The 12,529-nt window shown below is 47.5% G+C and overlaps 2 protein-coding genes across 2 annotated transcripts in view; one reads left to right on the forward strand and one right to left on the reverse strand.

The window, feature by feature from the left end:
* The window catches only part of LOC102854748 (cardiotrophin-2-like), a 16,088-nt gene extending 5,137 nt beyond the window's left edge, over positions 1 to 10,951 (forward strand). The window contains exons 2-3 of the mRNA XM_006896602.1: positions 7,750 to 7,886; positions 10,493 to 10,951. Of these exons, the coding sequence (XP_006896664.1) occupies positions 7,750 to 7,886; positions 10,493 to 10,951 (596 nt within the window). The remainder of the gene's footprint in view (positions 1 to 7,749; positions 7,887 to 10,492) is intronic.
* Positions 10,952 to 12,395: 1,444 nt separating this feature from the next.
* The window catches only part of CTF1 (cardiotrophin 1), a 3,839-nt gene continuing 3,705 nt past the window's right edge, over positions 12,396 to 12,529 (reverse strand). The window contains exon 4 of the mRNA XM_006896603.1: positions 12,396 to 12,527. Within this exon, the coding sequence (XP_006896665.1) occupies positions 12,396 to 12,527 (132 nt within the window). The remainder of the gene's footprint in view (positions 12,528 to 12,529) is intronic.

Below are 12,529 nucleotides of genomic sequence, written 5' to 3' on the forward strand. Positions count from 1 at the left end.
ACTGGGAGGAGGGTAGAGAGAATAGTGCAACAATGAATGAGTGGAAGCCCAAAATCTCTGTAAATGTTTATGAAAATTAATAAAAATATAATTATAGAAAAAAAAAAGTAAGCATGATTGAAACAGATTATGGAGAAAACTGTTTAAAAGGGATATGTGATTAGGTATTATTGTCATGACAGAAGTCCAGAATGAAGGCTGCATAGTGGAGTGGACCTGGGGGGAGGGATTGTAAAACAATGAAAGAATTTTTCTTTTACTTTTCAAAAAGAAGAGTGTACTGGGCGGGGGGTCAGGGGAAAAAGTGCAACAATGAATGAATGGAAATCCAAAGTCTCTGTAAATGTCCATTGAAATTAATAAAAAAAAAAGTAAGCAGGACTGTGTCAGTGAAAAAGGAACAGGAGAGCATTCTATGCAAGGAGAACTCCAGGAGCAAAGCCCAGGTGTTTAGTAGGACCTATAGGTAATTTGTATTGCTGAAGGACGTAAGGAAAAGCAGGAAGTGAGACTCAAGCCTGAGCGGAAACTGCAGTATCACAGCAAAGTCATGCTTAAGAGCTGGGACTTTATACTGATGCAATGGAATCCAAGGAAAGATAGACAAGATGGTAAAAAGGGGGATAAATGGACCCTTTCTCACTAACCTCCAGTCTTCTCTTTTCTCTCTGCTTGGCCTTGGTTATTCATAAACCATGCCAGATACACCTCTATGTCAGAGTATTTTATTGGCTGTTCCCTCTGCCTGGAACAGTTAGGGATGTGGGTGGGTTGTCAAGGTTGGGAATGGAGTTGGGGCTAATATTGGGATCCAGGTAAGGATCTGCTTTGGACTCCATTTTCGTTTGTTCTGACTGAGTCTCATTACGTGGTTGGCTCAGTAATATTGAACGTGCTTGACTCACTGCTGTGTAGTTAGGATCAACTCATAGTTGACCGTCTGGTGAGTTTTCAGGAGACTCTAAATTGTACGGGGAGAGATTGTCTATCTTTCTCCTGCAGCACTGCTGATACATAGCAAGTGACCAGAAGGAGCACGGACTGAATCAGATGCACTTTGGTCTTCAAACTGACATCATACTCCTCAATAATTTGGAGAAGTCTCTAACTGCGGACTTTCTCAGTGCACCACATCTCCTGATTTTCCTGACTGCTGATACCAAAGGTGTTAACTGTGGATCCAAGTAAGATGAAATTGTTGACAGTTTCAATCTTTTCTCCATCTATCATGATGCTGGCTATTGACCCAGTGGTAGGAACTTTGTTTTCTTGACATTGAGATGCAATCCATATTGAAGGCTGTATACTTTGATCTTCTTCAACAAGCCCTTCAAGTCCTCCTCACTTTCAGCAAGCAAGGTTGTGTCACCTACATAACACAAGTTATTGATGAGTTTCCCTTCGATCCTGATGCCATATTCCTTTTCACAGAGTCCATTTTCTCAAATACTTTGCTCAGCATACAGGTTGAATAGCTCTGGAGATAGAATACAACCCTGACGTACAATGAATAAAGAAGACAGAAGAAGAATTGATGCCTTTGAGTTGTGGTTTTGGAGAAGAGTACTGAACATCCCATGGACTGCCAAAAGAACAAGTAAGTCTAGAAAAGGTGCAGCTAGAGTGCTTTTTGGAAGCAAAGATGGTAAGGCTTTGCCTCACACACGTCAGGCACTAGGAGGGGCTATTCCTTGGAGAGGAACTCGATGCTCAGAAATGTGAAAGGTCAGCAAAAGAGAGGAAGATCCTTGATCAGGTGGATTGACACAGTGACTGCCACAATGAACTCTAGTATGTCAGGAAGTGTGAGGATAGCACAGATCTGTTATTTACAGGGTCGCTAAGGATCATAGTGGACTCGATGGCACCTAACAACAGCTGCTGGTGCATTCAAACTTTGGATCAGCAGCAAAACTCCATGCAGGCTAGACCATCAGAATGTCCAAGGAGGATGAAAATGTACCAGTTTTCTTGAGAGCATAGTTATGTGGGGACGAGGCTCAAAGCATGGGCTCAAGGGCCATCAAGCTTTATGGCATTGTTTGAATATGATACACCACTGACACAATGCTTGAGAGGTTCCGGTGGGGTTAGACTTCCTGTCAGTCAAGGTGCTTAGTGGGTGGGGTTAGTGAGAGCATGTGTGGTGGGAAGTAGTATCCCCCGTTTCCAGATGAGGAAATAAACTGAGGCCCAGAGAGTTTTAAGCAGCTTGCCCAAGATCACCCAGCTCCTCAATCTCACTTCTGTCTCTTCAGAACTGAACCGAAGCTGATGCGCCAGTGGATTCCCAAGGGTGTAAGTTGCATAGCAGGAGTTTGCCCACCTTTCTTGCATGAAACCACCGGTGGATTCAAACAGCCAGGGAGCTGCTGCCTTTTTAGGTTAACAGCACAACTCCCTGCAGATGAGGCCACCAGCGCTCCTATCACCCAACTAGTGAGGACCAAAGCAGGATTGGAGCCTGTCTCAGTCAGCTTTTAAGTTGCCGAGATCCTCACGTTATCAGCTTTCAAACCAGAGGAGACAGATGTGTCTGCCAGGACAAGGTTGTTGTTGCTGTGTGTACCGTCAAGTGAGAAGCAACCCATAGCTGACCCTCTGGCAGGTTTCCAGAGGCAGTTAATCACTCGGGAGGAGACTGTCCATCCTTCTGCCGTGGAGCAGCTGGTGGATTCGTACTGTGTGCCTTCAGAATTGCAGCACAGCTTCTTGCCACTAGGCCACCAGTGCTTCCTAAGGGAGCTAATTATCTATGCCAAGACAAGTGGAGCTGGGCCTGGAGAGGGGCTAATTCCTTGACGGGGGTCCACACAGAGAGAAAGTGGAGCCTTGGCAGAGGTAGCAGTGGTGGGATCCAGCAGAGGTTAGCTTGTCCTCCAGGGTGACGCCCGGCCCCACGTACACCGTCCACCTGTGAATAGCACCAGATCGAGTATCTGCCTCCCTCTTCTCCTCCTCTCCTGCCTCTCCTCTGCCTCCTCCACTGCCATGGCCCGGCCCACGCCTCACTGCACCCACTCAATGGGCCTCCTCTAATCCCCTGACATCACTGCCTGCCCAGCACAGGACCCGCCTGGCAGCCCTGGCAGCCCCTAGCCCTAGAGACCCTGCTTAAGATAATGCCCCTGACCTAGTTTTTCTTTCCATTTTTTGCTTCTCTGAGCTCATAGTTGGATTCCCAAAACCTGTGCCCAAGCTGGAGGGCAGGAGCTTTGGATCTGTCTCCATCTTGCTGGGTGAACTCCAGGGAAGAACTGCCCCTCTCTTGGCCTCAGTTGACTGTTCTAAGTCTCCCCTGACCCCCAGCTAATCACATCACTCTGTTTGGATTTTTCCTCAGCACCTGGTCATACTGGGATTTTTGTTGTTGTTGTTTCTTTACTATTGGTCTCCCCTACAGAACAGTTAGCTCCTTAAGGCAGAAACCTTGACTGCTTTACTCATTCTTATCCCTGGCATACCATAAGGGGGTCATTTGGCCTAGTGAGTAAAGAGCTGTACTGCCACCCCAAAGGCAGGCGGTTCAAATCTACCAGCTGCTCCTCAAGCGAAATCTGGGCAATCTCCTTTCATGTGACTTATGGTTTCTGAAAACCCACTGGAGAGTCAGCTATGAGTTGATTCCAACACAATGGCAATGCAATGAGTTTAGTTGAGTTTATTGAATGTGTAGATGAATGTATGGATGGATGGATGAATATATAGATGAATGAATGGGTGTGTCTCGTGCCTTCAGTGGGAGGGGTGTGAGCCCTCACTCTACACCCCCCACTATCTGCCTCTGGGTGTACGTATGTCACTCATCTTAGGGATTCTGGATGTGTATCGTGGTAGGGTGTGCAAGAAACAACATTCACGTAGACACACCTACTAGAGTGTCAGCTTCATGAGGAAAGAAATATATGTATGTATATGTATATATATGTCAGTATGTATATATATTATATACATATACATATACATATACATATACATATACATCTCCTCCCGTATTGTTTCCTGTTCTTTTCCCAGCACCTCAAACAAGTAGAGGAACATGGTTGTTCCATATGTATGTGTGGAATGAATGAATGATGGAAGCGTGCGCACATGCCTGGTGTCTGCCCACGTGCCAAAGCGTGCAGACGTGTGCAGGTTCCTGCATCTCAGGTGCACCTGGGCATAGGTTGTGTCGCCTGCACACCACTCCTCCTGTCCCTCTTTCAGACTTCTTGGGAGCCTGGACAGAACACTTGGGTCCCTGTGGGGCGGAGCAGGGGGCCGCCTCCTCAGGGGAAACTGGATCCCAGGACGTGCGGAGCAGCAGGGAGCGGGGCGGCCCCTTTGTCCCCCGATAATCCCCTCCCCGCCCTGGCCCCCTCCCTGCCAGCCACTAGGGTTTAAGACCGAGTCTGGGGGCCGTGGAGGACTGGGGTTCACTTCAGTGTCCACTCCCTGCCTGCTGTTTCTGGGGTTTTTGCGCTTCATCCAGACCTCTTCTCTTGGAATGCAAGCCCTCTTCTAGGTCCCTCTCAAATCTCTGTCTCTGGTCCTTAAGGTCTGCCTCAGGGTCTGCCTCTCATTCTTTGTCAAGACCCTGCTTACTCACCGCCTTCACTGGGTGGGGCTCCTTCTTTCCCAGGCGCTGGGACTCAGCCCTAGATAGAAAACTACCTGAGGGACCGGAGGAGAGGTGTCCCTGAAAAACCCAACCCGGAGACTGCAGAGAGAGGGAGGTGCCAAGGACAGAGCATGAGCTGCCTGCTGGGTGAGTGAAGCGGGAAGTGGCCCAGGGCCTGAGGCCGGGAGGGAAGGACGCAGTACTTGGCCCTTCTGGTCCATCTGACCCATGTCCCCGGCGGCTGTCTTTGAAGAGGCTGGGGACAGTTCTATCCACACATGTTGTTGTTGTTGTTCTTGTTAGGTGCCACTGAATTGGTGCGAACTCATAGCCACATGCCTGGTCTTGCACCAGCCTCACAACCATTGCTCTATTTGAAGTGGTTGTTGGGACCACTCTGTGAGTACATGTCCTTGAGGGTCTTCTCTTTCATTGACCGGCTATGTTACCAAGTGTGATGTACTTCTCCAGGGAATGGCCCTTCTGATAATACATCCGGAGTATGTGACTTGAAGTTGCACCATGCTTGCTAAGGAGCATTCTGACCGGATGTACCTCTTCCAAGTTCGTTATTTTTTCCATTCTTTTGTGGTTCAAGACATACTCACATGCTTTGCCGATACCATAATGGAAATGTATCAATTCTTCTTTACTCTTCCTTATTCATTTTCCATCTTTTTGGTACATATGAAACAAATGAAAAGATCAAGAACTTTGTCAAGCACACCTTAAAAAGCAAAGAGATCTTTGTTTTTTAAAATTGCTTTGTTTTGTTTTTTAACATTTTAAAGTGGTCTTTCACAGCCCATTGCAATAAATTGATTTCTTGACAGCTTTCTTAAAAGTTTCATCTGATACTCATCATTGTTCCTTCATTTTTCAACATGTGTTTATTGAGTGCCTACTGTGTACCAAACAACTGTGTGCTAGATACTGCTCTAGGCATTTGAGGGTAAAGAAGTATACAAGACAGACAAAAATCTCTGGCATCATAAAGATTCTATTCTGTAGACAGACAGTATATGTAATAACTAAGTAAATTATAATGCTATTATGGATAGAAGGTGAGAGCAGCGGTCCAAGTTTGTTGAACGACTGAATGAGTGATTAAAGTAAAGGTAAAGGGTCTTTACCTTTGGCCATCGCTTAATTGGCTCTGAACTTCTGGGAATTCAGACTGTTGTTAGGTGCTGTCAAGTCGATCAGGATTCATAGTGACCCCTATGAACAAGGGATCTGAGCCCTGTCCCCATGCTCATATCTCTGATATACTCAAGCCCACTGTGTCAGTCAACTTTGTTGAAGGTCTTCCTCTCCCTTCACTGACCCTCCAACTTTCCAAGCAAGATGTCTTTTTCCAAGGACCGGCCTCTCTTAACAATGTGCCCTATGAACAACAGAGGAACAGGAGACTGTAGGAAGAAGAATAAGAAGGCCAGCTTCTACTTCCCCATTGGTTCTTAGCTAGTGTCTCAGAAGTGTCCTTCCTTTCTGAAACTTTCACTGGTGATGGGAATAAACATAAATGGCAAGATCTCAAAGAGGGCAGCATCTGGCATTTTCATTGGGGGAAATCTGCTGTCAAGAGCCTCTCCAAAGTGATAAAGAACAGTGGTGTCACTTTAAAGACTAAGGCGTACCGATCCAGGTCATTCTCTCTTCAATCGCTTCCTATGTATGTGAAAGTTGAACAATGAATAAGGGTGACTGAAGAATCAAAGCCTTTGAACTGTGGTGTTGGAGAAGAGTACTGAATATCTCATGACTGCCAAAAGAACAAAGAAATCTGTTTTTGAAAAAGTGCAACCAGGAGCAAGGGAAGGAAGGATATGCTTGAAGTATTAGTGGGGCAGAAAGGAAGAGTGCAGTGCTGCAAGACCAAGCTGAGGCTCAGGACCTCGAATGTGTGGGGCCGGCAGGCCACTCCAAGGAGTCTGGGGTTTTCCAGGGAGCCAGTGCAGAGTCTGGGACAGACGAGAGACAATGTTAGTTTTCCATTGACTTCAGAAGGTTCTAGCTTCTGGGGGAAAAATAGATTGAGGGAGGGCTTTGGAAGCCCGGTGGACTTTGGAAGCTTCATCAGTGTGTCTTGTTGGCAGAAGCAAAATATCAGAATTGATCAACTACAGGGCTTGCTGCATCCATACTGTGATACAAATAAGAGAGAGAACAGCAGGAAGATGATTGAGGCTGAGGTGAAGGAGAGGGAGTGAGAGAGGGAGCAGGGCTTTGCAGCCCACACTGAGGACTCTGGCTTTTACTGAGTGAAGTGGGGGCCATGGGATGGTCTGAGCAGAGAAGGGACACGATCGAATTCCAGTGCATATGGATAGAGAGACCAAGGAGGAGGCTACTGTGGTGGCCTAGGCACAAGAAGATGGTGGCTCAGACTGAAGTAACCGCCTCTCAAGAAAGGGTGAAGTGGTTAGATGCTGAGTGTATCTTCTAAATTTTTTTTCTTAAAATTTTATTTTATTCTTTTTTGTGTGTGTACCATCAACTTGGATCTGACTGATACAGAAGGAGATTGACCCTTCTCCAGCAAAGCATCTGGTGGATTCGAACCGCATACCTCTAGGATTGCAAGGCAGCTTCTTGTCACTAGGCCACCAGAGCTCCCTTTAAAAATTTATTTTAAAGTAACAAAGCCACAAAAAAGTGCACAAGTCGATTAGTTTTCACCAAGAGAACAACTGCCCTTGCGATGAGCAGATCAAGAAATAAAGGCTACCCGTCAGGATTCACTGTGAAGAGAAAGAGAAAGTGAGGAGTCAAAGAGCACACTGTGGCTTTGGTCTGAGCAGCTGGGAGAATGCAGTTTTTCCTGTCTGAGTTGGAGCAGGTTGGAGGAGGAGTGGGCTGGAGACAGGGAGATTCAGGGTCAAGTACTGGATGTGCTGAACTTGAGATGCTTGTTAAGATCCAACTTAAAAGTCTCAAGTAGGAAGCTGACTCCGTTCAGGCTAGAGGATTCCTGTCTAGAAGCAATCCACTTGTACCCTGTATGGGGTGATTCTGCCCTGACCCGGATGAACGAGTTCATTGCAGGCTGTAGGGACTGTGCCTATTGAGGAGTTGCTCTGATGAATGAAGGAATCAGCAGGCAGGATAAAGAACATGGTGCTGACTCCTGGTTTCCTTTGCAGCTCCCCTCGGCTTGCTGAGCCTGCTGCTGCCCCCCTTCAGTGCAGCAGCTCCCATCTCCCCAGCCGAGCCCATCAGACAAGCCTACAGTCTGGCGCTTTACATGCAGAAGAACACCTCAACGCTGCTGCAGACTTATGTGAGTGACACTGGGCCTGAGCTGGGGACACAGGGAGAAGGGCACTGGCCTAGTCCTGGGTAGAGGGACAAGAGCAAGCCCAGGACTTCCCTGTGAGCCCACGGGGATAGGACTCTATTAATGAGAGCCACATCTACACAGATTTTGCTACTGGTGGCTGTGTGATTTTGGGCAAAGCATTGCTTCTCTCTTGGCCTTGACTTTATTGGCTGCAAAGTAAGTAACATTGTGATGCTACCTCTATTGACATCTCAGGACTGTTCCCATGTCTAATTAAGGAAACCACTCAGAGGGAAAGGGTTTTACACAGTCGTAATAATTTCCATAATTGTGCTGCATGCTAACTGAGCCCCATACAATGCCTAGTACTCTGCCACATTCCCATTGACCCCTCAAACAGTGTGAAGAAGTGGAATTACAGTCCGCTTCACAGATGAGAAAACTAACTCTTACAGAGGGTGAATGGCTTGCCCACAGCTTCCCAGCTAACGACTGACAGTGCCAGAATCTGAAACCAGGTGTGCCATTTCCCTGCCCCCTCCCCCTTTAGAAATTGAAGCCAGCAGCCCATTACTAGGTCTGACCCACAGGTGGTTTTAGTTTAACACATTTGGTGCTTGTTCAACTTCTGAATATGACGTCTGCCTGAGACAGACACAGGGGTTGACCAAAGGCTTGCTCCTGCCTCTCTTCCTCCTCTTCACCCTGCCTTCCTAGCACTCCCACCCCAAATGGCATGAGCTACCTGGTGCTGGAAGCCTTGGAGTTTGTCACTTTTCCATTGCCCTGTATTGTAGGCTGCTAGGAAGTCATTCCAACCTGGTTCTAGTCCATTATTTTCCACCTTTTCCTGGATGGTCTTGGACAAGTCATAGGCACGGTCACCATCTGAGCCTCAGTTTACCTAATTGTACAATACATGTGCAGGACTAGGTCATCTATCAGTCAAGGGATTTATCAGTTTATTCTAAGGTTCCTTGGGCCGAAGGCTATGGAGAAAAGAATGTCAGTGGAGAAGGCTCACAACTAAATTGAATGATGTTAACAATTCTTTATTAATTCCTATAATGATAGTTCTGATGGCATAGTCCGTAGAGTGTTGCACTGTTAACCTAAATGTGGCGCTTCTCTACTGGTTCGAATCTACTAGCTACTCAGAGGAAGACAGGCAGTCTCCTCTCATTAAGATTTACAGAGAGTAAAATTAAGAAACTTCTGGAGGGTCGCTATGAGTCAGAACCCAGTCGATGGCAGTGAGTTTCACTGTAAAATTAGGAAGGAGCCTTCACGGCGTGAATCGTTAAAACTGCCAACTGAAAAGTCAGCCATTCTCCATGGAAGGAAGATGTGGCTGCCTGTTTCTATAAAATTTTGTAGCCTTGGAAACCCTACAAGGCAGCTTTTCTGGCCCTGTAGGATCACTCGGCAGCTCTGGTGCCCTAGTGGGTAAAGAGTTGCGCTGTTTCTGTGTGTATGTGTGTGTGTGTGTACCATCAAATCAGATCTGACTGGTACAGGAGGAGATTGTTCCTCCTTTTCCTGGCAGAGCATCTGGGTGGATTAGAACCGTGTGCCTCTGGGATTGTAGTTGCAGCTCCTTGCCACTAGGCCACCAGAGCTCCTCCAAGGGTTGTGCTGTTTAACAACCCAAAGGCAGGTTGTTCAAATCCACCAGCTGCTCCTGAGAAGAAAGATGGGCAACCTCTTCCTGTGAAAATCTGCTTGAGGGTCAGCTTTGTTTTTTCTTTTTAATGTGTGTACCGTCAAATTCGATCTGACTGGTACAAGAGGCGATTGTTCTTCCTTCTTCAGCAGAGCATCTGGTGGATTTGAACCTCGCACCTCTGGAATTGCAGTGCAGTTTCCTGCCACTAGGCCACCAGACCTCTGGAGGGTCAGTTTTGAGTCAGTTCAAACTTGAAGACCCAAGACAACACCAGGTGGTTGTCCCAGTGCTCTGGTGGCCTAGTGGGTAGGGCGTTGCACTACTAACTCAAAGGGAGCGCCCCTCTGGTGGTTCAAATCTACCAGTGGCTCCGCAGGAGAAAGATAGGCTTCTCCTCCGGTGTAATTTCAAATTCTGAAAATCCCCTGGCAGGTCAGCTGTGAGTTGGTTCCAACTCGACAGCAGTGAGTTTTATACCGTCACCATGAGTTGGAATTAACTCAAAGGCAATGAGTTATGTTTAGATAATAAAATTAAGAAACAAAACAATGAAGTATTGTAAAAAAAAGAAAAAGAAATAGTGGAGGGGCAACTGAAAATATGATCATATGGGGGGAGGGATGGGCAGGGAGAGAAGTGCAGCAATGAATGAATGGAAATCCAAAATCTCTGTAAATGCTCATTAAAATTATTTTAAAAATTAATATAAAAAAGGAAAATATGATCATAAACAATATGTCAATTGGTGTTAATGGAACTATATTATTAATAACCGATGATAGTGCCCTCTAGTGGCCTAGTGGTAAGAAGTTGCTCTGAAAAACTGAGGCTAGGTGGTTTTAATCCACCAGTTGCTCTGCAAAGGAAGGCAGATGTGAAACTAGGGCCCTAGGGTATCCCCAAGTCCCCTCATGTGCATCTGTCTCTGTTTTTCACACAGCTCCAGTACCAGGGCAGTCCCTTCAGTGACCCGGGCTTCTCGGCTCCAGAGCTTCAGCTCAGCAGTCTGCCTTCTGCTGCTGTTTCCTTCAAGACCTGGCACGCCCTGGAAGATGGGGAGCGACTGAGCCATGCCCAGGGGGCCTTTTTGGCCTTGACCCAGCACCTCCAGCTTGTTGGGGATGACCAGATCGACTTGAACCCTGGCAGTCCCATCCTGCTGGCCCAGCTTGGAGCTGCAAGGCTCAGGGCCCAAGGTCTACTGGGCAACATGGCTGCCATCATGACTGCCTTGGGTCTCCCCATTCCCCCAGAAGAGGACACTCTTGGTCCTGTGCCATTTGGGGCTTCAGCCTTTGAGAGGAAATGTCGGGGCTATATAGTAACCAGGGAATACGGCCACTGGACAGATCGAGCTGTGAGGGACTTGGCTCTGCTCAAGGCCAAATATCCAGCATAGAAGATGTGGGACATCCTGTCCAAGGTTGCAACACTGTGCCTTTCCCAATGGATTGAAGTCTGACTGGATAAAGGAGGCGTGCCTTGTGTCGCAAACAGGACTATGTGCCCTGCCTGTCTTTGGGAATACTCCCTGGAAGCCAGGCCTCTATTCCTTAATGCCTGGGCTTTCCTGCCCAGATCCAACAATCTCCTTCCAGATCTGGATGGATCTCCAGTGGCACCATTTCCTGGGTTACAAATTCAGTGGTAAACTTCCTGAGTGGACTAAGTGCTGGAGAGGCCTTGCTTCCCACCTGCCAGAAAAGGAGAGTTGGTTTTCTTTCTGGGCTCTTCCTAAGACTTTCCTCTTCTGGGGGCTACACTCTTATCTACCTCACTTCCTGTCTGAAGATAGGGCCTTTCAACAGGGAGTCATTCCCCCTTTTTGTCTGCTGGAGGGAAGGATTAATTTCCTCCCTAGCTACCTCTCTGCCTGTGACCACTGCTCCAACGCCCTGTCTCAAGGGGTTGAGTTTCTGGAACAACAGAAAGCCAATTCTTGAAGATCTCAGGACTTCATTTCCTATCTATTTTCTGCTCAGGACATATCATTTCCTATTCTGGAGTGACAGATGGTGTCCCAGGTTCCAAAGCTTTCACGCATCCATTTATCATTTAGCATGTATCCTGTGAGTTTACGGGGGGTTTTAGTTGCACCCTAAAGGATCCTATTTGCAAAGCTGTCTCCCCATTTATTCGCAACAACTGTACTTACAGATAACTTTAGTTTGCTTTTTATTTTGAAACATTTTAAAAAAAGTTAATTTATTCTCAGAAATAAAACTTTTTTAAAAATAAAAGTCTGGCTCTTTTCTACACACGTAGGTGAGAAGGGTGGGTCTAGTGGGGGTGGGTGAAGGGTGGGGTAAGCTTGGGGACCCTGGGCTACGCAGGGATAAGACAAAGGCAGGTAATGGTGGGGGTCGGACAGCAAAAGGAGAGGGATGGGATGGGGAAGAATGGGGACAGCAGGCAGAGTGGTCCTGGGGGAGAAGTGGCTGAAATTAATCTGGAGCAGCCTTCCCACCATTGGGCCAACAGGCACTTTCCTTGGTCAAAAGAGGACAGAGAGGCAGAGAGATCTAGGCGAAGTAAAGATAAAGTCGAACGTGATTTGCTGCTTGTCGCCTCCTTAAGATGAGGCTGATACAAGACATTCACAGGAGATCCCCTGAGAGGGTGACACGGTCCGGTCCGTCAAGAGAGACAGAGGCAGAACCAAGGTGGAGTAAAAAGGGCAAAGGAATAGTGATACACACACACACAAGAGGGCCCAGAGAAGGAAGGGGGGAAAGAGATAAGGCTTTACAGAGCAGACAGAAATGGAGCCGAGAGGTGAAGACATTCAGAGGCAGACAGAAAGGGGCGGCAGCAGCGTGAGCAGTGCTCCCTGCACCCCGGACTCAGGCCGGACCCCCAGGCACCAGCTGGCTCAAGTCGCCCTCGGTGCGGCTCACCCACTCGCGGTAAAGGCCGCACACGCGGAAGCCCAGCACCTTGGCGGGGAAGACGCCAGTGGAGGCGGCGGCCGCGGCGG

This window comes from Elephantulus edwardii, unplaced genomic scaffold (genome assembly GCF_000299155.1).
Source record: "Elephantulus edwardii isolate Elephantulus edwardi_28Jun2011 unplaced genomic scaffold, EleEdw1.0 scaffold00186, whole genome shotgun sequence".
Classification (NCBI taxonomy): domain Eukaryota; kingdom Metazoa; phylum Chordata; class Mammalia; order Macroscelidea; family Macroscelididae; genus Elephantulus; species Elephantulus edwardii.